This window comes from Saccostrea cucullata, unplaced genomic scaffold (genome assembly GCF_032062105.1).
Source record: "Saccostrea cucullata isolate Sc308-1 unplaced genomic scaffold, CSIRO_AGI_Scuc_v1 ctg2760, whole genome shotgun sequence".
Classification (NCBI taxonomy): domain Eukaryota; kingdom Metazoa; phylum Mollusca; class Bivalvia; order Ostreida; family Ostreidae; genus Saccostrea; species Saccostrea cuccullata.
In genome coordinates, this window is record NW_026934709.1 from 2,439 (window position 1) to 30,222 (window position 27,784).

General features: G+C 33.9%; 1 protein-coding gene across 1 annotated transcript; it reads left to right on the plus strand.

Annotated features, from left to right (window-relative positions):
• LOC134241211 (uncharacterized) lies at positions 1 to 27,360 on the plus strand. The gene is made up of 3 exons (XM_062723281.1): positions 1 to 59; positions 18,284 to 18,319; positions 24,975 to 27,360. Exon 3 carries the CDS (start codon positions 25,049 to 25,051, stop codon positions 27,326 to 27,328), a length of 2,280 nt encoding a protein of 759 aa, XP_062579265.1. The 5' UTR covers positions 1 to 59; positions 18,284 to 18,319; positions 24,975 to 25,048; the 3' UTR covers positions 27,329 to 27,360.
• The last annotated feature ends 424 nt before the right edge of the window (positions 27,361 to 27,784 follow it).

Sequence of the window (27,784 nt, forward strand, 5' to 3'; positions counted from 1 at the left end):
TATAGGAAAGTATGAAGAAGATGCAGAAATAGTTGAAAAAAAAGTAAAGAGATTAGAAGGTAATTGATTCCTCCCAAATTGATTGAATTTTACTAATATTACCAGGTATCCAAAGTTCAAAAAGTTATATATTCATTTTTTGGCTTGGAAATGACATCAGTGTTACAGATGACCCCCTGAATGCAGCACTTGGTGACCATTTTCCCAATGTTGTGAAAATTTTGGATAAATTTATCAAAAGGGGCATGCATGGACACATATTTGCATTGCTGTTTTGTTTTCAGTTTTAATTTTTAGATCACCTGAGCTGAAGGCTCAAGTGAGCTTTTCTGATCACATTTTGTCAGTCGTCCATCCATCTGTAAACTTTTCACATTTTTGACTTCTTATCATGAACCACTGATTTGCCACTGGGCAAATTTTTACCAAACTTGGTACAAAGCATCCTCGGGTGAAAGATAATTTAAATTGTAAAAATGAAGGACCAAGTCCCCTCACAAGGGGAGATAATCAAAAAAAGACAATAATAGGGTGGGGTCATTAAAAAATCTGGTGGGCCAGAAAAGCTGAAAATTATGTGGAAGCATCTTCGCTAGCCAAGGGTTTCTGATACGCTACTCTCCTCATAAACCCTTGGCATACGGTGAAGTCAAAAGACGGGATTGTTTTCGTCACGTGATCTCGAATCAATCAGGTACGCACAGATTGCGTCATTGACAGAAATAAAGACGCGTGTTTAAAAAGATTAAATCAAAAGTTTTTTTCAAGAATATTTAAAAAGCAATAATTGAGTTATGTTTATTTATTATTTTTAGTACAAATCGGAAGCTTCAATATAGATTCTTAATCACATATATAACTCATTCTTCAGTACTGAGTTCAGATGTGTGACCAAAGGGTTATTTTTTAAAAATAATCAATTTCATAATTTATGTATATTAATTGAGTCAGTACCCTTCCTGCTTCTGAAAAAAATTGATGGGAAGATAATCTGAAGTCTTAAAGAGGAGATAGGTGTCCAAATGTACAAGCATGTCTGAAATTTTATGCACGTAACTTGGTGTCCACAGTGACTGTTTTTTAAATCAATAAGCTATTCTTTTCTGGTGAATCCTTTTTGAAGTATATAAACACTGGTTTGCATGTTTTATTGCATGACTTATTTCTACCTTATTCCATTATAATTAGAAAATATATCCAAGATTACCAATGGACACCGTTACTTACATAAGCACTAAACAAGAACATGTTACTAGAATTTAACAAGTTGTTAAAATATGAAAATAATGTATTCAAAAAGGTATGATGAAATCATGTTTAATTTTATATTAAATGGAATTTATTTAAAAAGTCACAATTTTTATTTCTAGTTTCAAAACAGGAGAAATTATGTAAGTAACATGGACACTTAACTCCGAATCAGGCTTTAAAAAAACGAAAAAAAAAAAACAAGACAATCAAACACTTGTCTTTGATATTTTAATATTTCATTTCAAAGCTTAATAATAGACTAGCTTTCAAAGAGAATTAATGCAGACAAGTAAATTGTCAGATGGATTGCAAAATATCCTAGGTCTTCTTTTTTAGTTTGGATTTTTTATTTTAACATATTTCAGTATTTCTTTAAATTGAAAAAAAAAAATATATAAAAAACAAAATACAACATGATGTAATCAACACATATGCTGTTTAATTATATTTATTATATATCCTTGATAAAACCAAAAAGAAGGCAATTAAAGTACAAATTATGTCACTACTTCAAGTTTTCGTGTCTCAATAAACGTAATTGCGTAAATGATATGGCAATATTAAAACAAATATTAAAAAAGTATTCATCCTTTGATAAGAGCAAACAAAACTAACAAATATAGTATAAAATATAGTACAATATAACTTTATCATTAATAGATTATACAAATAATGCAAAAACACATGTTCGTAACAAAAGACGCGAATCAAAAGTCAAATTTTAAAACCCAAAAATACTCGACTCGGACATATTTATGTTTTTGTATGGTCATAACACATATTTCAGTTTCTGATTAATGGCTACATGGTATAGAAATACAATGACTGTATTTATGTGTTAAAAATTCACTAAAATTGATACAATATGAAAATACTTACCGAATCTATTATGTACGTAAATTTGTCTTCCACGTGGACACAATGAGCATCGCCATGTTTTTTTGCAGACCGCCGCGCAACCTTTCTACTTTCGTTTTTAATTTATAATTATACCACTGCTACGGACTTTCTGAGCCAAACTTATGATTCATTGGCTGTTATTTTTGCAATCATACTGAAAGCTATTATGTTCGTAACGGTCAAACACCAAACATTTTACAATCAGAATCATTTTAAAATTACAAAAAAAACTGAGTTATGTTCATGAAGCATATTGTTAAAAATAATTTATCACACATACTCATTAATTAAACACAGAAATTGAACTTGACAAATTTTTTAATGCTTGTAGAGAGGTGTTAAAAAGTTCAATGCATATGGACACCATGCGTTACGAACATAAACTACAAATTTTTAAGTTCAGAAAAAAATAATTAGGATAATTTTAGCATGTTTGACAAATATATTAATTCATTATATGCTGCAAGACAATGAACACATATATCATGCCAAATGATTTTATTTTTAAATAAAACAACATCTTTATGCGTATTTGAAAAATATGTCACATTTTCTGCAATTGAAATCCCGTAAATGCAATACAACAATGATCAAAATTTTTTTATTCCTCAACTCATATCCATAAAACTATTTATACTATATCCTTACACAAGTATCCAATCATATCAATATCAATATATATGCTTCAACTTTATTCATTGGAAAATAAAGGAGAAAAGAAATATATTTTAAAAATTCACCAGTATTGAAGAATGAGTTATATAGAAGATATTGAATGACACCATTTCTATTCATACAATTGCATGTTATCTTACGACTAGTTGTTTACTTGCGTTTTTCATTTCCGAGATTAAAGAGTCGAGAAGATATCCCGAAATGCAAATGTCATCATTTACAAAAAACAATTGCTCATTGGTCGACCGATCGAGAAAAAATTAACCCAACTTCTATGAACATTGTTTGCCAAGGGTTCATGAGGAGAGTAGCATATCAGAAACCGTTGGCTAGCGAAGATGACTTGGAAGCTTCCTGGGATAGGTTATTCTAAATTGTTCAAATCATGACCTGTGGGATGGGGCAGGGGAAGAATAGGAAATCCAAGTTTTACATAGAAATATATAGGAAAAATCTTAAAAAATTCTTAAGAACCTCTGGACAAGAAAAGCTGAAACTTGTGTGGAAGCAACCTGAGGTACTAGTGTAGATTTTAAAATGTTCAAATCATAACTCGGTGTGTGTGTAGGGTGGTTGAGGGTATGTGAGTATGTGTTGGAAGTTTTGTTCCAATTTCAATATAACTTGGCACATAAATAGACTATCTAAGAAACATAATTCTGTGCATCAGTTTTTGATTTCAATGAATGGTGTTGCTATGGTTACTAAAAATAGAAATTTCTGTGAAATGCTTTCAAGATGCTATACCTCCTAGTGGGCTCCTACAGTTTTGGTCTGATTTCAATATAACGACACGCAAGTAGACTATGCAAAGATACTTAATTCTTTGCATCATTTTTAGCTCTACTGGTCAGAGAACAGAAGAACTACACTATAGTGTTGGTCTAGTCTGTCAGTCAGTCTGTCTGTCTGTAAACAATTTTTAGGTCACCAGAGTAAACTCAGGTGACCTATTGCTTATCTGTTTGCGTCTGTAAATGAGTTAACATTTGAACGTTTAGCTTCTTCTCTGCAACCACTGAACCAATTTCAACCAAATATGGCACAAAGCATCTAGGGTGAAGGGAAACAAAAATTGTGAATTTTATGATCCCTGCCCCCCCCCCCCCCATATTCATATGTACGATTTATGAAATATTGATATGTATTATAATACTATAATGGAATAAAAATGTTTGTTTCCTGTAATATGTTGGTAATATTACCCTAAAAACAAGGGGGTTGGTCGGTGGATTTTTTGTGTGTGGGTGGGGCTTATACGATCTCATAAATTGACATAATAAAATTCCCAGTTTAAAACTTTTATTTTCAGTTTCCATAATGCCTAAATAAAGGGATCAAACATCCCGGACTGAACTAACCAGGTTTGATATTTACAGTGGACACCCATCATGGCTGTCTTGCGGTAGACAAAGAAGTTCCAAAAGTTGTGGGGGGTTGCTAAATGATATAATAATGATCATTACTTTTTATATTTAAAGTGAACGTTGACTAGGTTGACATATTATATATTTCAAGTATTGTATCAGCTAATTGATCAAACACACATTTGGCAGGAAAACAAATCCACCAGCTACATTTACAGCAATTCAGGAAACAAATGTAATTTTTTAAAGTTCATGATTTTTTAGTTGGGATCAAAAAATAAAAGTGAAACCTGATTAAACACATTAATAAACAAGAAAAATCTGTAAATTTGTTGCTTGATTTGAACTTTGGTCGAAATATTTTTACACGACCAGTCGGGCTACCGTGAAACAAAATAAACAACCCGGACCTAACTTTTACTAGTCTGAGTCGGTCAGACGTGCCTTAATGTTGAGCCCTGGCATAGTTATGATGAGCAAGAGTGCCTCTACAAAAATTGTGAATTTTATGGCCTCAGGGTTTCTGGTTTTAGGGCGGGGCTAAATAAGTATATAGTGAAAATACATGAATTCTTTGAGAATCTTCTTCTCTCTGCTTCTTGGTATTTAAACTAATTAAGTGCATAGTTATGATGAGCAAGAGTGCCTCTACCTAAATTGTGAATTTTATGGCCCCAGGGTCAGGGGTTCTGGTGTTAGGGCAGGGCTCTATAGATTATATAGTGAAAATACATGAATTCTTTGAGAATCTTCTTCTCTGCTCCTAGGTATTAAATAAACTAACTAAGCACATAGTTATGATGAGCAAGAGTGCCTCTACCAAAATTGTGAATTTTATGGCCCCAGGGTGACTGGGTCAGGGGTTCTGGTGTTAGGGCAGGGCTCTATTGATTATATATTGAAAATACATGAATTCTTTGAAAGTCTTTTTCTCTGCTCCTGGATATTAAATAAACTTACTACATATATAAGTACATTGTTATGGTAAGCAAGAATGCCTCTTCCAAAATTGTGAATTTTATGGCCCCAGGGTCAGGGGTTCTGGTGTTAGGGTGGGGCTCTATTGATTATGCAGTGAAAAATTACATTAAAAAATTTTCCCTGCCTCTGGGTATGAAGATGAATTACCTATATGGTTATGATGAGCAAGGGCCCTAATCTTCCAGAATTGTGAATTTCAAGGCTTTAGGGTCGGGGAGGGGGCTGTACCATGTACTGAAAATGAATGAATTGTTTGAAATCTGCTCCTTGGTATTTATCAAATATTTTTGAAAAGCAAGGATGTCTTTTCAAATATTGTGCAGTGGTAGGATCTAGGCCTAAGGATAGGGGTTCATGTGTGGTAAGGGCACTACTAATTATTGCTGAATATTAATGATAAGTTGAAATGCATTTTTTGTTCCCCTACCCTGCCTATGGGTATTAAGTAACCAAGCTAAGCAGTGCTAAGTGTAATGTTATGATTATCAATGGTGCCTCTTTCAAAATTGTGAATGCCATAGCATCTGGCTTAAAACATGAATCAAATTCAATAACTGGAAAGTTGTTGCATAATGCTCAGGTGACCTATAAGGCCCATGGGCCTCTTGTTCAAAATGCTACTTCTCCTACAGTTTTGGTCTGATTTCAGTATAACTTGGCACACACGTAGACTTTACTAAGAAACATAATTCTAGGCATTTGTTTTTTATCTCAATGAATAGTGTTACCATGGTTACTGAAAAATAAAAACTCTGTCAGCTTTCAAAATGCTATTACTCTTACAGTTTTGGTATAATTTCAGTATAACTTGGCACAAAGGTAGACTATACATGCACTAAGATACATATTTCTATATAAATATCTGTTTTTGATTTTGATGAATGGTGTTGCCGTAGTTACTAAAAATAGAAATTTCTGTGAAATGCTTTCAAAATGCTACTCCTTCTACAGTTTTGGTCTGATTTCAAGATCATTATTATGTCGCCCCAAACGAAGTCGTGGTGACATATTGGGATTGTACACGTTTTTGAATTTTCTTCTACGGGTTGTTTCTTGGAGATGGCGGGGACAATCTTCCGAAACTCTCCTCAAAGGATGATTACTGGTTGTAGTTGTGTTGTGTGGTCATTCAATCTAAAAATGGCTACTGTTGCCATGGAAACCTTAAAAAGGGACGAATTTTGTCCGAGTGTGTCCCCTGGTCCCTTGGACAATCGTCATGAAACTTTTATTGATTTAGTGATTATTATCTGTAATTCTGCGTGTTCATTTAAAAATTGCAAATTGTCAATAGCTGCCATGGAAACAGGGGAAAAGTGAAAATTCTTTAAAGGCAGAGATTTTTAAGCACCGCCTTCAAAAATACCTGCCTGGGTAGCCCTGTCAATCAAGTGCGTAAAGGTCCATCACTGGATGCTGGAACTTGATTGACACTTACTTACTGGTCCCTGTGTATACCCTGTTTACCTTGTTTGGGACTCATGGTGACATTCTAATTAACGTTTGATCCTTTGATGTTTACTGAACATGGTATACACAAACTGTATTACTATGAAAATATTATTGATAATATATGAATTAAATATACCTGTAGTATTTGAAGTTTTATAATACAATATGCATTAAAAAAAATAAACTTTAGCTCATAAAACTTTTTTTTTTCAAATGAAATTTCGATATTAATTTTAATATGCTAAATGGTATATAAGCCTAAAGTGGGGATGTTATTGGCAAAGTTCAGAGCAGTATTAAATTTAAAAATAATGTTTCCAATCATGGGTCACTTATTTTCCTTTTTTATTCAGTTAAGAATTTACAAGAAATCTTTTAAGCATGTTTCGTGGTGACAAAATCTTATTGAGGTTAGGATAAACCTAGATATTTTTCTTAGTGAAATGTAGTTAACTCAACTCTCTTCTCGTTTTATTAATAGATGGGATCCTGGGGAGGAATGAATTTTAAAAGTCTAATCTGGTTGTTACAGGAGTTCTTTTTCTAATCAACACATACACTAACATCTTAAACTATCTTTATTTTAATATTTGAATTTTATAGTATGATAAAATAATAATTTTCTAAATGGGTAGGGGTATTTTCAAAATGTAAAAAATAAATCAAATTAAAATTGAAAAAAAACAAACAACTTTTTACTACTAATTTTGAAATTGTCTCAAAATCCCCAACACAGGTAAAGTTTGACATCTGGGTATTTCACTGTGTATGAAATCACTTCCTGTGTATAGGGATTAGGAGACAGATGGCCACAGGTAGACTGCTAGCCCCCAAGGCATTCACGCCTGTACAAAATAAGCCCCTCCCTCACGTGGAATTTACCACCCGGTAAAAAATCTCTGCCTTTAACTTTGATTTTTAAAATCAAAGTACTGAAAGGACTAATACGAGTTGATGGTTGTCCCAGCTTAGCTAATAGGTATTGTTTTAGTGATGAAGTCTTGTCCAGTTCGGGGCGACATACGCTATTGCTTGCAATAGCAGACTTTCTAGTTGTCTTTATTGTTTTCTTTTAATTTATTTTGATGAATGATGTAGCCATGGTAACTAAAATTGAACATACTTTAAAATTTTATTAAAAGCTACTTATACAGTTGTAGTCTTATTGAAATAATGCCACAAAAAGTGACTTAATCAAGGAGCATTGTTCTATTTATTGCTCTTTTAAATTTCAAGTTTTAAGTATAAACCAGTAGGGCTACAGTCTCGACAGAGATTTCTGGTTTTTATTTTGATGAACGGTGTTGCCGTGGTAAAAAAATAGAAATTTTCATAAAATAATTTAAAAATGCTGTTACAAATACATTTTTAGTTTGATTAAGATATAATGTGGCATTCCGATAGACTAGACACTAAGATACATTATTGTCTTTTAATTATTTTTTAAAAAAATTCTTTTTGATAAATGATGTTGCCATGATAAATTAAATTCAAAATTCTTTAAAATAATATTAAAAGCTACTCCTACAGGTGTAGTCTTATTGCAGTATTGCCACAAAAATTACTTAATCAATAGGGCTGTGATGATACAACTTTTTCTATATCGATATGTATCACGAAATTTGATCCACGATACGATATGTATCACGATATGTTTAATTGCTTATAAAATCTGTTTTTGCATTGAAATAAACAAATATTTCTTTGCAAATAAGAATAATTTATTCAAAATAGTTGTTTATATGTTATAAAACAAAAATATTTTACTCAAGTGGTGTAAATTATTATTTATTTCACCTCTATATTTATATTTATCTTATTAGCTCACCTGAGCCGAAGGCTCAAGTGAGCTTTTCTGATCAAAATTTGTCCGTTGTCTGTCGTCGTTGTTGTCGTCGTCGTTGTCGTTAACTTTTCACATTTTAATATTATTATCAAGAACCACTGGGCCAATTTCAAACAAACTTGGCACAAAGTATCCTTGGGTAAAGGGGATTCAAGTTTGTTCAAAAGAAGGGCCACACCCTTTTCCGAGGGGAGATAATCATGAATTTGAGAAAAATTATTGGCATTTTTTAAGAATCTTCTTCTCAAGAACCACTGGGCCAGGAAAGATGAAACTCATGTGGAATCATCCTCAGGTAGTGTAGATTCAAGTTTGTTCAAGTCATGACCCCCGGGGGTAGGGCGGGGCCAAAATGGCCGATCAAAGTTTTACATAGGAATATATTTGGAAAAATCTTTAAAAATCTTTTTCTCAAGAACCACTGGGTCAGGAAAGATGAAACTCATGTGGAATCATCCTCAGGAAGTGTAGATTCAAGTTTGTTCAAGTCATGACCCCTGGGAGTAGGGCAGGGCCAAAATGGCCGATCGAAGTTTTACATAGGAATATATAGGAAAAATCTTCAAAAATCTTCTTCTCAAGAACCACTGGGACAGGAAAGATGAAACTCATGTGGAATCATCCTCAGGTAATGTAGATTTAAGTTTGTTCAAGTCATGGACCCCGGAGGGGTAGGGCGGGGCCAAAATGGCCGATCAAAGTTTTACATAGGAATAAATAGGAAAAATCTTAAAAAATCTTCTATTCAAGAACCATTGAAACAGGAAAGATGAAACTAATGTGAAATTATCCTCAGGTAGTGTAGATTCAAGTTTGTTCAAGTCATGACCACGGGGTAAGGGTGTGGCCAAAATGGCCAACCAAAGTTTTCCATAGAAATATATAGGGAAACCTTTTCAAATCTTCTTTTCAAGTACTTCAAAGCCAGGATTAGTTATATTTGTATGGAATCATCCTCAGGTAATGTAGATTCTAGTTCGTTCAAATTATGATCCCCTTGGGGGTTAAAATTCAAGCCACCCCCCCCAAACTTAAGTTAACTTTCAGTTCTGATCTGATAGGTGTTTTTTCCTAGTTGATGTGCTCAGGTGAGCGCTGTGGCCCCTGGGCCTCTTGTTTACTTTATATATTAAACGCCAAATGTTAACGACGTTCGATCCTGATATTTAAAGTGTTAAACTTTTTTTGTCAAGTATATTTTTAGTTTCTATATACATAGCTTAATTAAAATTCAAATCAAAAAATGGGGGTCAATATGCTTCTTTTAGCGCTACAGTATATTTAATATGACCTTTCTGCACTGAAATTTGTGTCTTAATTAAAAATTACATCTTCGACGTTTTCCCTCCAATATTTTTATCCAATTAAAGCATGAAACAAAATGAATTCTAGTCTGGTTAAAAAAAAGACACTTAAAAATTGTGACTAAGAAAAAATTTCAAATTGCTTCGCATAATCAATTATTTGACCTTTCTGCACTAATAAAATGTTATTTTTCCAGCATTGAAAATATAATAAGTGAGAAAATTATTTTAAAGTCTTAAACTTTTTCTGATTTTAAGCAAATAGGTCAAATTCATCTTGAATATTTAGAAAAGAATATCAAAAGTGGGGGTATATGATGTAAATTTTCAGATATTACTACAAAAGTGTCAATTTCACGTAAAAATTGGCTCAATTTTTCCCCGGATTTTCAGAATATATTTACTATATTTGTCACACTTTGTTGAAAGAATTCATAAGAAATAATTTAATAGATATTTCAGAACCAGCATAACATATTTCATTGCAAAAAAAACAGCTTTGTGTGCAACCAGCATGGAAAAATTGGCATCCAAAATTAACAGTACTGTTATAGTTCAAATGGAAAAAACTGACCATTTTCCTCTAAAAAACCTTCCGCCACAAAATATAGTCCATACCTTAATTCTACTTGAATGGAATTAAATCGCGGTGTTTTCATTGAATAGTTTAATTTGCATTGTAGAATTCAGTTTTATTGTTAGAACCTAAAAATGATGCTTAATTTTATGAATTACAAAGGACCTGCGCGAAATACGCTCAAAATATCAGGATCGAACGTCCTTAAATAAACAAAAAAAAATCAATAATTTGGGGGCCATATTTCTATATTTCTTCATATGTATCGATATGCGTATCCTCCTCATATGTATCATGATATATTGATATCTTCGATATACCGTCCCAGCCCTATTAATCAATGATCATTATTATACCCCCCGCTCCGAAGGAGGGAGTATGTGTTTATCCTTGTGTGTCTGTCCGTCTGTCTGTGCGTCCGTGTGTCTGTCCGAAACAAATTTTCGTCACAGTTTTCTCAGCAACTACTCATTGTAGATGCTTGAAATTTTAACACAAACTTCTCTGAGGCATGCCATATATAGGTTGGACACCGGTACACGGTACCAGTACCGTACCGAATAGTTACTTCAAAAATACCGGTAAAATACCGTTTCATTTAATACCGGTACTGATAACGGTATTTCATAATCTTTAAAACATTGTTATACATTTAATAAAATTATTTTTTGAAAAAGATTCCAGACTCGCTAAACTTGATTCTCTGTGCATTGAAAGGGTAGGCTAATTAACAAAATCAGTACTAAGGAAGATACTTAATTCCTTTCTACGACCGATATTCGAGAAAAACCAACACGTATTAAAAAAATATTTACATTAATCTTGTTCAGTTTTATTCATAGAAACCGATAAAAATTGTCAATTAAAAAGGGAAATTGTTGCGAATTTGTGATGTCATCTCTCTCCATTTCTCATGTTTCGTCGTTTAGTGATACCAAGCAAAATTGCGACCGGATGAAGCGATCAGCTGTCACTTAGCAGAGAATTAGACAACGGTGTTTCTTATATTTTTTTTATTTTATTGAGATTCAGATTAATTTGTTTTGTTCATCATTTAATAAAAGGTTGAATTATAGAAATAGAATATATTTAACACATTTTAGATTATAACATTGAAAGTTTGGATATAAGCTGTGATAATTGAAAGCATATTTGTCATTAGAATAAACCCGGATTCTCATTCATCAAGGAATACCTAGTAGTACCGTAACGTTAAAAATACCGTATCGTTTCAAAAATACCGGTATGGTATCATACCGTTTCATCCTTAACGGTATCCAACCCTAGCCATATGGTGGGATACATTTTCATTCAAATCCTATGTCAACTTCCTGTTTGTCTGAGTGTCTGTCAGTTTCATACATCACAAATTTTCGTCGCAGTTTTCTCAGCAACGACTCATCATATATGCTTGAAATTTTAACACAATCTTCTCTGAGACATGCCATATGGTGGGATACATTTTCGAACAAATCTGATGTCGATTTTTTATTTGTCTGTGCGTCTGTCCGTTTCATACATAACAAATTTTCGTCGCAGTTTTCTCAGCAACTACTCATTGTAGATGCTTGAAATTTTAACACAATCTTCTCTGAGGCATGCCATATGGTGGGATACATTTTTGTTCAAATCCGATGTCAACTTCCTGTTTGTCTATGTGTCTGACCGTTTCATATATAACAAATCTTCATTGCAGTTTTCTCAGCAACTACTCATCGCAGATGCTTGAAATTTTAAGACAATCTTCCCTAAGGCATGCCATATGGTGGGATACATTTTCGTTTAAGAGCCAGTCCGCGAGAAAACCATGCAAAATTCAAAAAATCGTCCAAATGGAAGGTTGCAACTTGGGAATTTTAAGTGGCCTAAAATTTTCTACATAAAGGTAGAAGTCAGAATATCCATAAAAAAATGTCGAACCCTGCATCTATTTTTAGTAACAGCTCATTTGCATATTTGTCGAAAATCACACAAAATTTAATGGAAAATGTATACAAATTGATCAAGTCAAAAAGTTACCTTTTGTCATCAGTTTATTTTCAAATTTTGTTTTATTTTCATAGCCATGGTCTAATTAACACAATTAATGAGGAAAAACTTAATTCAAATGAATATTCTATTTTTTACACATCTATTTATAGATCCTAAATAAATGAGTATGATTTTTTAGCCATTTTTAGATGCTGGTTTCTCTCAAGACCAAGGTTGAAATTAAATTAAATTAATTGTTACTTTAAGAATGATATAACCTCTACTCTGTATTAAAATATTGAGCTTGGGAAATGATATCTACATGTTGTAAATTAACTTTGAAATACCATATTTTGCTACAATTTCACATATTTTAAATAACAGTCTTTTACCATATTTTTGGATTACTTCTACGATATTTAAATGAAAAAGAGAAGATTCTTAATCTAATATATTTTTTAGAAGAGGAATAACTGATTTGGTTACTTCATTTTACTTTCTTTTGCTTATTTTAGCCCCTTGTTACCAATTTGCTGGAGTTAAATTGTTATCTCCCCTTGTTGGAACTCTTTTGTATTATTGGGTTAAAAGTGACAGGTATGTCAATATGGAAAGAAGAAAGTCATGTATGATCATTTTTTCTTCACCTAGGGAGTTGTTGTGGAGCATTATTGCACTATGAAAGAGGGAAAACTTATTTTAAGATATTTGAATGTAAGAAAGAAACAACAACTTAGCTTGAATAAACAAATAGCAGGCCCATAGGAAGCAATTTCAGTGTGGGGAGGGGGGACAACCTACATTGTCAACTACCAAGAATTCCATAGAAAGTAAAAAAAAATGAAAGGTCATCCGATGTTTTTTTTTTATTTGGGGCATATACATGTACATAATGCAGTAGCTATGTTTTCTCAATGAAATAAGCGAGGGGGGAAATCATGGAGGAATGACTAACTAAAATCATATATTCTCAATATAAACGCACGTAGTTTTCTTAGTGTCTTAGCAACTTGTTTTGTCATCAGTTGAGAAAATATAAGAAGACAAACAGGTATTTGATTGCATACTCTCAACAAATTCAAAAATAATTTCAATCTACATGTAAATTGTTAACGTTTCATAAATTTAGTGTGTTTTTGAGTTAACCAAACACCGCCATTCCTAGGCATATTTTTAATCTTACATTACATACTTTAAACTACTGTGTTACATAACATTCATATATTGATAAAGTCAGATTTCCCATTAAAAATCATCAGCTCAAAAGGAGATGCAACCGATTTAGGTACCCCACCGATATAGGACCCTCCACGATAAATATTGGCAAAATTATTCTGGGGAGGGTACTACCCCCCCCCCCCCCCAACCAACCAAAGAAAACATGAGTCGTTACTGCAGCCAAATCTTTGCTAGTTTGCAGTACAAAGTGGTAAAAATTTAAAACCGGCTATAAACATGATAAAAGATTGGATTCATATTTATTCAAATTGGGGGGGGGGGGGGGGGCTATCAAATTTTGTAAAAATTATTTTCAGAACTTTATAAATGAAACTGTATAAGGCTTTGTAAATTAATATTTGATACTTTTTTCTGAATAACCATGATGGTATTATTAATACATGTACCATTGCAGACAGAGATAAATTGCTTTTTTTAATGTTACATGTATATACGTATCCACTGAAAACAGTTGGGGGAGTCCGAGTGGGTGTGTCAGTCGATCAAGGTCAGGATATTAAATATACGAGTGTATCTAGTACCCAATCATTTAACCCCATCCACCTCCCCACAATTTACATACTAATATTGAAATGAATAAAATAATTAAAAATGATAAGGGTTCTGGAGGGGTGTTGCTAAAACGAGGAATGAAAAACGGAACGGAAAACATATATTTTTTTATCTTAGATTAAATCACCTTAAATACACAAATTTATAAACAATATACATGTTTATTTTATAAATTCAATCCCCCATTATTTAACTCAAGTTAATTTATTCATGTTCATAAAATCTTTTATTCATGAAAATTGCTGTCATAGCAGTGACGTAGAAACGATTTTGAAAGGGTCGGGGAAAGGGGGAGGGGTAAAATTAAACTTACCTGAAAAGAATTTCCCAAGCGAAAAAAGAAGACAATTGTTTGATTCGGGAGGTGGGATAAGAGTAAACTCCAGCATCTTTCATTGTCTTAAACTCCTATGGAGTTTTTTGTATAATATCCCCCGCAGTATTTTTATAAGATTGTACCAATTTAAAATTGGCAGAAAGTAAAACAGCGAGCTGCAGAACTGTAGCTCTCCGAAAAAATATATAATAGACCGGAGAGCTACAGTGCCACCCATTGAAAAAACTGTATATTTATTGCGCACAAATAAAGTGCCCTCGATTCTCGATTTATTTCTCCGTGTTGATGAGCAAGCAAGTTGATGAAACAAGAATATCAGCACTTTCGTTTAAAGTCATCATTTCGAAAGTTCTATGGTCGATACAATGACCTTGTCAGCAAATACAATTTATCACAGCTGAGTCAAATGCTGACTGACTTTTTTCATACCAATTGTTAGTCCATTATTTACACACTGAATTGACAACGGATTTTTTTCGTTATTTCCTGATCGTGACAAGGAACACACGGCGGTGGGAACCGGTCGCCAGGGGATGCTCACTCCTCCATGGCACCTGATCCCACCTCTGATGTTTCGGGGGTCCGTGTGTGCTCTGCTCTTATTTTGTATTGTTTCATGGACTTTGAGATCGAATACTGCTTGTTATCTCCATATCCTTCTTAAAACTGTCATCTCAAAATTTTACCAACCATGTGTTCCTAACATATTCTTTCACCGTTTCCACAAAAAACATTCCTTATAATTGTTTCTAATAGCCCTCCTGGAACTGGAATTGAGATCATCTGAAGTTTTGCCTATTTATACTGCCATTTTGGTTTGCAAGATAATTCGGTCCAACGCGCTTCGTACAGATGTAAATCATGCCGTTAATTGATATAGGAGTAAGGACTTTATTGGAATCTAGCTTTTTTTCAATTGAGGTAAAAATTTAGAAGAATTAATCCAGAACCGAGTGTATTTTTTCAATGGGTGGCACTATAGCTCTCCGGTCTATCAATATATATTTTTTCGGAGAGCTACAGTTCTGCAGCTAGGCAAACAACTTACTGAAGGCTGAAATTTTATATGTTCAAAGTCTCAAAATTTATATGAAAGATACTGAGTCCGTTTGAATTTAAATACTTGTAATTTCCATTTTATTAATTAAAAGAAACTAACTTACAAAATGTAAGGAATATATATATTCATATGATTGTTGAAAAATTGGAAGTACGCCAATACAATTTATTATGCTTTTTTCATTTCTAAACATCATTGGCAAAATGCTAATCCTCATATTAGGGGTAATTTCTGACAATTTAGTTTTATTTGATTTTTAATTTTAATATTTTTCAATCTTAATTATTATTTCAAAGAAATTGTTACATGTTTCAACATCTGAACAACAATTGTTTATAATTTAAAGTACTATATTTGACTTTTTAACCCATTAAAGTTTGAGCAATTTTTTGAAAAATTGGCAATTTGTAAATCCCCGTATCTTAAATATTTATTATTTCCCAAGCTGAAGTTTGGGCAAAGATAATGTTTAGAGTTATATTTGTACAATAAAATCAAAAAAATTAATTTCCAAAGATTGGTCTTGGAAGATTTTGGCATTAAATTTGCAATACTTTTGGCAATTCTTGAAAATTGGCATTATGGCAATTTTCAAGAGTTGTCTGCCCTTTGATATATTGCATATTTGATTATGATAATTGTCAATTTTGAAAGAACATAGTCTTATGTTACTTAAAAATACCTTAATGGAAATGCAAGTTTAATTTTGAGTAAAATAGATCAAATGTGAATTTTACCATTTTTCTTGAAATTTTTTAGTGCATTTGCACTTAAATGTGCAAAAAGGAGATGGCGCTGCCTACGGCTGTCATGCTGAATGATGGGATTTTTTTTGGTCATTTTCTAATAACATATTATAAAGTCTAACTACCCACCAAATTTCATTAAGATATGACAACCTTCGATTTGGACAGTTCTGCATGGTTTTCTCGCGGATTTCAACTCTTAAATCCTATGTCAACTTCCTGTTTGTCTGTGATTCTGTCGGTTTCATACATAACAAATTTTTCGTCACAGTTTTCTCTGCAACTTCTCATTGTAGATGCTTGAAATTTTAACACAATCTTCTCTAAGGTATACCATATGGTGGGATACATTTTTTTCAAATCGGATATCAACTTCCTGTTTGTCTGTCTGTTTCACACATAACAAATTTTCTTTGCAGTTTTCTCTTTAGCTATTCATAGCGGATGCTTCAAATTTAATTACACTCTTTGTTGATGCATGCCATATGGTGGGATTAATTTTGATATGAATCTGATGTCAACTTCATATTTCTCTATGCATCTGCCTGTAATTATACCCCCCGCAAACGAAGTTTGGGGGGGGTATATAGGAATCACCTTGTCCGTCCGTCCGTCTGTCCGTCTGTCTGTCTGTCTGTCTGTCCGTCCGTCCGTCTGTCTGTGCAATCGTGTCCGGTCCATATCTTTCTTACAGAGGGACATTAGAATCTACTACTCCACACTAAGATTGCTCATGACCTAAGGGTGTGTCATGACCTTGACCCAAGGTCATTTGGGGAAGTTCAAGGTCACTGGAAGAAAAATTTCATAATTCGTGTCCGGTCCATATCTTTCTTGTGAATAAACTTGGTAGGTTCTCATTTCACACAAAGATTGACCATGACCCAAGGGTGTGTTCTGACCTTGATCCAAGGTCATTTTGGGAACTTCAAGGTCACTGGAAGAAAATTTCATAAATCATGTTTGATACATATCTTTTATAGATAAACTTGGTAGGTTCTCATTTCACCCAGAGATTGCTTATGACCTAAGGGTGTGTCATGACCTTGACCCAAGGTCATTTGGAGAAGTTCAAGGTCGCTGAAAGAAAAGTTTCATTATTCGTGTCCGGTCCATATCTTTCTTATGGATAAACTTGGTAGGTTTTTATTTCACACAGAGATTGCCCATGACCCAAGGGTGTGTCATGACCTTGACCCAAGGTCATTTAGAGAAGTTCAAGGTCGCTGAAAGAAAAGTTTCATTATTCGTGTCCGGTCCATATCTTTCTTATGGATAAACTTGGTAGGTTTTTATTTCACACAGAGATTGCCCATGACCCAAGGGTGTGTCATGACCTTTGAACCAAGGTTATTTGGGGAAGTTCAAGGTCGCTGGAAAGAAAAATATCATAATTCATGTCCGGTCCATATCTTTCTTATGGATAAACTTGGTAGGTTCTTATTTCACACAAAGATTGCCCATGACCCAAGGGTTGTGTCATGACCTTGACCCAAGGTCTTTTGGGGAAGTTCAAGGTCACTGGAAGAAAAATTTCATAATTCAAGTCCGCTCCATATCTTTCTTATGGATAAACTTGGTAGGTTCTCATTTCACTGAAAGATTGCCCATGACCCAAGGGTGTGTCATGACCTTGACCCAAGGTCATTTAGAGAAGTTCAAGGTCACTGGAATAAAAATTTCATAATTCGTGTTTGATACATACATGTATCTTTATTATGGAAAAGCTTACTTCTGAAAAACCCAGCGGGGGGTATTTTGTCCCGTTTGGACAGTTCTAGTTGAACTTGTGTATATACATGATAGTGCTTTTTTACATCAGAGCGGGGGTATTACTAGCTATATAGTGAGCATTGGCTCACAGATTTCTTTTCTATTTATTGCTATTTTAAAGCTTAAGTTTCAAGTCCCAACTACTATTTTTCTCTTTGTTATAAATATAAACCAGTAGAGCTAGAGTCTCGACAGAGACTTCTGGTTTATGTGATTTAAACAAACATTTTTGTGTTTTTTTCTTTTTTTCAGAGGAAATTGAATGTCCTGTTCCTCAAAACATAAAAGGTAAGAGTGAACAAAAGAATACTGCATTTAGAGCAGCGATTATTTTATTACTGTAAAATAACATTTTCGTGGGGTAAAAATTTCTGTGGTTTCAAGGAAAAAACTATGCAGTTCAAGGGGATTGAAATTCATAGTTGAAGAGTTGTTGAATAGTTATGTACATGCCATTTTTAGCTCTTCTGAGCCAAAGGCTCAAAGAGCTAATGCTATGGCCATTTGTGCGGTGTGCGTCGTGCGGTGTGCGTTAACTTTTTAGAATATGGGCCATAACTCAAGAACCCCTTGGCCAATCAGTGTCAAAGAACTATATGCGGTATTAACCAACATTTGCCCCCCAAAATCAAACTTTGATGGAGTAATATTTAATTAAGTCCTTAAACAGGGGAGTATATGCTGACTTCAAAGCACAGAATAATTTCATAAGTAATGACGTCATATGTACGTAGTGACGTCACAAATATGACGTAATTTCAGTTTTTTATGAATTTTGCAGAAAAATGTACATATTTCGTCGATATTTTAAATAAAAGTCACCGAGCGCATGTGTGTTCAGGATTAATATTTTGATATAATTTGTAGAATGATAAAATCAATGAAATATGTCAATATTGTTCCTGAACACACATGCGCTCATAAATTTGAAAGCTTAAATTGTTGAAATTTTGTCCATTTTGTCCTCTTTCTGGAAAAGGATATAAAACCGGACTAGTTTGTGACGTCATAATAACAGAAATTGTGAATACACTGCTCTGGAACTATAATATTTTCTGTTAACTTATATTTCTCGTACAATTTATTGAATTCAGCACATTTCAGGAAGTTTTCAAAATTTGACTTTTGTGGGGGCAAACATATGCAATATACCGCATATAGTTCTTTGTCACAGGGTATCCTTGGCCCAAGGGCTACCATTTATACTAAAATAAGGGTTGGGACCCTAAAACAAGGGGAGATAAACAGGAAAACAAAACCAAAAGTACTGGTTGCTAAAAAATCTTCTTCTCCAGAACCACCAGGCAGATTTTCACCAAACTTACATACAAGGATTAGGATATGTTGAAGATTAAAAATTGTTCAAGGCATGACCCTGGGGCAAAGGGCATGCTCTCAAGGTCACTTCAAAGTTGACCTAATTTTACAATTAATAAAAATGTTTATATTTTGCTTACTATAAGGAATAGGTTCATCAAATCTTGTAAGTTGATGCATCTAAGGACTTTACATCATGTTAACTCAAAAGTAGGTCATGGTGACCTACTTTTTAAATTTTGCGGGCATTTGTTTTCAAATTGATTTAAAGGCATATTTTGAAGACTTTAAGGCCTATGATCATCAAACTTTGTCAGTTGATGCATCTTGGGTCCTTGAACAATGTCAACTTAAAAGTAGGTCACTGTGACCTACTTTTTGAACTTTATGACCTATCCTTTTTAAAACATTTAATCTCATTATTTCAGACACTAAGAGGGTTAGAATCATCAAATCTTGTAAGTTGCTGCATCTTGGGACCTTAAAACATATTTAAGAAAAAGTAGGTCACTGTGACCTACTTTTAGAATTTTGCAGGCATTTGTTTTCAAATTGTTTAAAAGGCATTATTTGATTACCTTCAGACCTATGATCATCAAACTTGGACAGCAGATGCATCTTGGGACTCTGAAAAATGTCGACCAAAATGTAGGTCACAGTGACCTACTTTCGACATTTTATGGCTATATTTAAATATCTTAGGTACTTATTGGCTTAGAACTTAGAATCATCAAACTTTATGAGTTGATGCATCTTGGGTTTTCGGAGAGTGACGACCAAAAATTAGGTCACAGTGACCTACTTTCGACATTTTATGGCTATATTTAAGTATCTACAGTACTTATTGGCTTAGAATCATCAAACTTTGTCAGTTGATGCATCTTGGGTTTTCAAGAGTGACAACCAAAAATTAGGTCACGGTGACCTACTTTTGATATTTTTGGCTATATTTAGTATTTCCGGTACTTATTGGCTTAGAATCATCAAACTTTGTCAGTTGATGCATCTTGGGTTTTCCGAGAATGACGACCAAAAATTAGGTCATGGTGGCCTACTTTCTACATTTTATGGCTATATTTAAGTATCTCCGGTACTTATTGGCTTAGAATCATCAAACTTTGTCAGTTGATGCATCTTGGGTTTTCGGGTAATGTTGACCAAAAAGTAGGTCACAGTGACCTACTTTTGACATTTTATGGCTATATTTATGTATCTCTGGTAATTATGAGTTTAGAATCATCAAACTTTGTCAGTTGATGCCTCTTGGGTTTTCAGAGAATGTTTACCAAAAAGTAGGTCATGGTGACCTACTTTTGAATATCTCAGGTATTTATTGGCTTAGAATTATCAAACTTGGTCAGCAGATGCATCTTGGGACTCTGAAAAATGTCAACCAAATGTAGGTTACGATGACCTACTTTTGACATTTTATGCTATATTTAAGTATCTTAGGTATTTATTGGCTTAGAATAATCAAACTTTGTCAGTTGATGCATTTTGGGTTTTCCAAGAATGTAGACCAAAAAGTAGGTCAAGGTAACCTACTTTTAAATATATCAAATACTTAATTGCTTAGAATCTTCAATCTTAGTTTGTCTATTAATGCTTCTTGAGTCCTCAGAAAACTTCAATCTTAAAGTAGGTCACTGTGACCTACTTGTGGTTTTTTATAGCTTTATTATATTATCTTCAGTCTTATTGGGTAAGAATCATCAAATTTTGTCAGTTGATGCAACTTGGGTCTTGGGATACTTAGGGTTAGAGGCTTCAAATACAAGTGATAGGTTGTACAATTTATCAGAAGAGCGATTCAAGGCCCTTGGGCCTCTTGTAAATTTTTGTGATGGATATGAATTCCTTGAAAACAACACAAATTAAATCCCACTAAAATTAGTGATTTCACAGGATATGCACATACCGGTACTTGCAGGATTTGCAGTGAATGTAGATTCCTTATTTTATGTGAATACTTAATATTATGAAATAATTCAAAAATGTCAAATTATGAAAAACATTAATTTGTTTTCAGTGGAATTAAATCAAGAATTTAAGCTCACCTGAACAGAAAGATCAAGTGAGCCAGTTTCCGTTCACATTTTGTCTCTCGTCCATCAGTTTTAAAACTTCATATTTTCGAATAACTGCAAAGGTGTGATAAGTCATATTGCTTTCGGCGTATCCTCAGGCAGTTAAGATTAAAGTTTGATTCAGACGAGATCCCGAGGGATGGGATGGGGCTAAATGGAGAGTGCAAAATTTTACATATCAAGAAATCTGCTGATGAAGAACAGCAGGGCTATATTGACTTATATATATATATATTAGGGATGTCAAATCGGTCCAGTTTTAATACTCGGTTACTCGAACGTTTTTCCGATCGAGTACCCGGGTACTCGGTTAAAGTCTAAATAAATATGAACAAGTTAATTGATAACTGTAAAACATTGTAAACCCTTGTAGATATAAAACCACATCATCTGATGGGAGGTTTACCTGTAAATGTATTGTAGCAATTATGACCACTTTGTGCCCGACGAAATTTAATCTAACTTTTTTTTAAGTTCAATTTATTTATCAGATAAATGCGAGAAATAAAATCATAAATAGTTCACAGTGGTTTTGTTTAAAAAAAATAATCTGTTCCCTAATTGTAATGTTACTCTGATGCGTTTGAAGTCCAAGTAATAAGTCGTCAGAGCTACATGTGCAGTATCAACATGATCAAGTTTTCCTATAACAGAGCGAATTTACGATCTCCGTATACTTTTCGATCCTAGATTTTATAAAATTACGAGATGGTATGTTGTAGTTCAGTGCAACGATGGACATATTAAGATTTTTAAAGCCTTTGCCTTCAACCATTTGCATTAATTGGCATGTAATCAAACGCATCCATATCAACAATCGCACGTGCAATTTCGTTTCTCTTTCCCCGAGAATTTACGGTTTCTGGAGAATTGACAATATTATCGAATTTATTTTAAACATAATAGACCTTTAACGATGTTCAATGAAAACAAATAATTAGAGCAAAACAAAAATAAGGGTAGCAGACAGCCGAAGGTGTGAAAAGCCAGGTAGGTAACCGGTGCTTGGTCACGGTAATTACTGTATAAACACTGCCACAGGCGATAACGGTCATTTAGAGGCGCAGGAAACCCTAATTACTGTATGTACAAGTGCAATGAACATTTTACGTTTTCAAACCGATTTTTTAATGCATTAATAAACAAGCTTAGAAATATTTAAAAATATTTATCCGAGTAACCGAGTACCATTTTTAGTATTCGATACTCGGACGTTCGATCGAGTACCCGGTTAACCGGGTACTCGTTGACATCCCTAATATATATATATATATATATATATATATATATATATATATATATATATATATATATATATATATATATGAGTGTTGTGACCCATGGGTCTCTTGTTAAATTTATTTCAACAAAAATAAAAAAAAAGAAGTAATTTTGTAACTGATGCTTCTAGCAAAATTATGCTATAATAATCCCTTGAATATTATACCATATAAGCAGAATTTTTAGTGGGGATTCAAATTGGGTATTATTAACAAGGGTTCTGAGATAAGAAAAATCACTAGCAATTTATTCCAAATTAATCGTAATAGCTATATTTCTTTAAATTATTAAATTACTAAAATTACTTCTTGATAAAGTATATACCAATTGTTTTGTTGATTAAATTGGTTAATTTATGTATGGTAAAAAAATCCCACTTGATTTACAGTATCAGTTATACTGGATTTATTTATAGATAGGTGCCTGGAGAGTGGATTGATAGCCCCCTTTTTTAATTAAGAAGAAGTAGTAAGAGTGTGTAATATCTCAAAAATATTTTTGAAAATCCCCGTTAATCACATCCATATTTCATTCTTTGCGCACAGTAATTCAGAAGTGAAAAAAGAATTAGATGGAGTACAATACAATCCGTATGTATTGGTCCCTGCTAACCAAGCAGGTAACAACATTGTCTTCGTGTGTTTTAATTTTAATCAAACTTGGTACATCCATAGGTGAAGGGGAGTTTAAATTGTAAAATGAAGGACCAAGTCCCCTCACAAGGGGAGATAATCAAGAAAAGACAAAAATAAGGTGGGGTCATTAAAAAATCTTCTTCTCAAGAACCACTGGGCTAGAAAAGCTGAAACTTTTGGGAAGCATCCTTGGGTATTGTAGATTCTAAATTGTTAAAGTCATGACCCAGGGGGTTTGGCAGGGCCACAATAGGGAATCAAAGTTTAACATAGAAATATATAGGAAAAAAAACTTTAATAGTCTTCTTCTCAAGAACCACTTGGCCGGAAAAGCTGAAACTTACGTGAAAGCATCCTCAGATACCGGTAGTGTAAATTCTAAATTCTTAAAATCATGAACCCCGGTGGGTTTGGTGGGGCCACATTAGGGAATCAAAGTTTTGCATAGAAATATATAGGAGAAATTTTTTTAAATCTTCTTCTCAAGAACCACTGGGCAAGAAACGCTGAAACTTATGTGGAAGCAACCTGGGATAGTGTAAATTCTAAATTGTTAAAATCATGACCCCCAGGGGTTGGTTGGGGCCACAATAGTGAATTAAAGTTTTAAATATACAGTCCAGTCCAATACGAAAATTCATAATATTACGAAAAAACTTAAGATTACGAGAAAGCGTAATATTACAAATTATCGTAATATAAAACTTATATTACAATTTTTCGTAAAGTAGTTAAATTACGAATACGTGTAATATAGCAGATTGTTAGAGACTATATTACGAGTTTTTGTAATCCAAGACAAATTCAAGCATTGCAGGAAATTGAGTGGCGGGTAGCAAAGTATGACTTTACTACGAGGTGTCAAGGGCGATAACTTGTACGACTCTTACTGAGATTTGAATTCTGTGTATTTCAATAAGAATTGCACGAACAGTTGAATTATGAGACGAGGGTGTGATTTTTAGGGTAGACTTCGCAAGAAAAGTAGGGAGTTCGGGTGATATAGACCGATGCGACATGCTTAAGCGAATATTGAAATTTACTGGAAAATTGGTCTTATTGGGAAAATTCCTATAAAAGAATAATAAAAGAAATTGTCCACTCACCCATCGCTGGCGGTACTTTCCTCTTGAATTACCATGCTTTCTGATAGGCATAACTGACCAAACTGACCGCGTGCTATCAGTAGCCGTGGAATCTGATATATTACTGACGTCATACTTTGCTACCCCCACTCAGTTTCTTGCAATGCTTGAATTTGTCTTGGAGAACGAAAACTCGTAATATAGTCTCTTACAGTCTGCTATATTACGCGTATTCGTAACAACATTACGAAAAATTGTACTATAAGTTTTATATTACAATAAATTGTAATATTACGCTTTTTTGTAATCTTACATTTTTTGTAATATTACAAATTTTCGTATTGGACTGGACTGTTATATAGGGAAAAATTTTTAAAATCTTCTTCCAAGAACAACTGGGCAAGAAAAGCTGAAACTTATGTGGAAACTTCCTGGGATTGTGTAGATTCTAAATTGTTAAATTTATTACCCCCCGTAGGTTGGGCGGGGCCACAATAGGGAATCAAAGTTTTACATAGAAATATATTTTTTTCCTTAGCTCTGCACAACTTAGACCTGAAGAAATGGGAAGAGGAAGACACTTTTTATCAGGAAACTCACAGCTTTTCTTCAATGATGCAAAAAGTGAAAGACCAACCATATGTAATTTTCGTTGGAGTCCCAGGATCAGGGAAATCGGCCACAGCTCGTCACATTGCACTTAAGCTCAAAAGTGAAAATTACCAGGTTTTGCCCATTAAGGACATTAGAAAGTTAGAAGATTTTTGCGATACCAATAATCCACAGGTTTTTGTTATGGAAGACGCCTTGGGTGTATATGGCCTTCAACAGTCTGAATTGAATATCATACTCCGATATAAAGAGCGAATAATCACACCAATGAATGAAAATTCAAAATTACTGCTGACATGCAGAGAGATTGTATTTAATGAGGTTTTATGTCACAATGTCTTTTTAGCTGAGGACAACAATGTCATTAAGTTGTGCAATTCTGAGCATGATTTAAATGACAATGACAAGAAACTAATCTTAAAGAAATATGGGTTAGATGAAGATTTAATGACCCGTTCAGAGCTTAGGTCTGCATCTCGAATGTTCCCTCTTCTTTGTAAACTGTTTGCAAAAGACCTAAAACTCAGATCTCTGGGTTCAAAGTTTTTCATTATGCCTGTACAGTGTTTCCTTGAGGAATTGGATAAAATGAGATCAGAGAACAAAATTAATTACGCAACACTTATTCTATGCATGATGAATGGAGATATGCTCTCAAAAGAAATTCTGCGAGATAAAAACAATGCTGAATTTATTGAAATGAAAACTGTTGTGCTAGAAAGTTGTAGGGTAGAAAGTCACACAGATACATTCAAGTTTATGGATGCTTTGTCTGCAATGAAAGGTACTTACACAAGAGAGAATGACACAGTGTTCTCATTTATTCATGATTATATTTATGAAATCTGTGCATTTCATTATGGTCAACAGTTTTTGGACCAAGTTTTACTCTATTTGGATAGTTGTTACATAGCAAACTATGTAAGACCAAAGGATGTGGAAGCAAGTACCAGTAGCACAGGTGAGAAGTCCTTTGATTTGTGTCTAAGGTTAAATGAAGGACAATATCTTATGTTTGCAGAGAGGCTTTACAGAGACATACAGGACCTGGATCTGCATGATGTCTTCATGAACAATTCTTTGAAACATCCTCAAGTAATACAGGCATTCATCAATGTGTTGGAAAGAAAATCCTACACAGAATTAAAATCTATATTCCTACAAAAGCAAGGCAGGGGCCTACCTCACTTATTAAGTAAAGTGCGGGACTTAATCAAGGAAACTCAGATGCAGACAAATGAGGAGATTGAAAGAGAGAGACAGTGTGTGTTGTTGGATGAGAAGTGGCATGCTAAAACATACACGCACAACATCAGAGTGATCAGTTGGGTGATTATGTATGGACATAATCAGATCCTGCAGTATATTTTAAAAGAAGTGAAGAAACATGATGAGGATATAAAAAGAGAAGTATTTATGGACACTCAAATTTCTGAACATCCTCAAAGTAAAAGGGAAGTATTTCATGACAAGATAATTAATGATATAACAGGAAGTTTGAATGCCACAAAGTTATTGTTGTTAAATTGCAGATACATAGAGCAGACCAGATTACTTGTGTTGGCTTGTTACAGTGGTGATGTGGAGACTGTAAAAGCAATTCTTCCTCACATGAATAGAAATTCACTTAATAGTATTTGTCTGAGTAATGCTCATACACCACTGGTAATTGCTTGTCAAGGTGGATTTAAAGATATTGTTAAAGAACTGATAAATGCAGGAGCTGATATCAGTCAGCAAGATTTACACGGAAATGCTCCACTAGTAACTGCATGTCAAGGTGGAAATTTGAGTGTGATGAAAAAGCTAGTGAGTGTAGGGGTAGATGTCAATCAACCTGATGGAAGAGGAAGAAGGCCAATTGTAGCTGCTTGTCAGGGTGGACATTTGAGTCTAGTACAGGAGCTGGTGAAGGCAAAGGCTGATGTCAATTTAAGAAATGGACAACAGGAGGTGACGACTGGTGAAAAAGGACAACGTAAGTGGATATTAACAACCAAACTAGATAAAGAAATGTACACACCATTGGTAGCAGCTTCCAAAGGTGGGGATGTGAGATTGATTGAAGAACTGGTGAAAGCAGGTGCTGATGTCAACTTACAGGATGGAGAAGGGAATACACCATCGGTGTCAGCTTGCAAAGAGGGTCATTTGAGTGTTGTGGAAAAACTTGTTAAGGCAGGTGCTGATGTCCACCTATGTGATGGGAAGGGGAATACAGCATTGGTATTGGCATGTGAGGCTGAGAATGTGGGACTTGTTGCTGGACATGATATCTAACGTCACTCACCAAGATGTATGGAGGAAATTGCTGCAAGCTGCATTAAAAATAAATTCTCAGTCTTATGTACAAAGTCTGATGAAACGAAGACTAGACTGTGGTGGACTGGTCAACATTCTTGCAACTATTTTGCATTTAGCATATCACATAAACAGACTAGATATAGTGAATGCACTGTTGGAACTGGAAAGTAAAATAAGTTTAAATTTGAACTTGTTTAACACTTTGGTGTTCCTTAGACACACTGTTGTAAAAATGGACAGTAAAGATGATGTGGTAGTCTCAAAGAGGTATGTCTGGCAGATGGAAGGTGATGATTTCTATTCATTAATCAGAATGTTGGACAGTGATGGTCTGAGAAATTTGTTGCAGGCTGGTCTGGGTGTTAATCAATGGATACAATATACTGATTACAAGAACAGACACTTTGAGGCAAAACCACTATTGCACATAAT

Bases quoted from the DNA above. Each gene is read 5' to 3' on its own strand.
- LOC134241211 (XM_062723281.1), top strand. From the start codon at position 25,049: ATGATGCAAAAAGTGAAAGACCAACCATATGTAATTTTCGTTGGAGTC.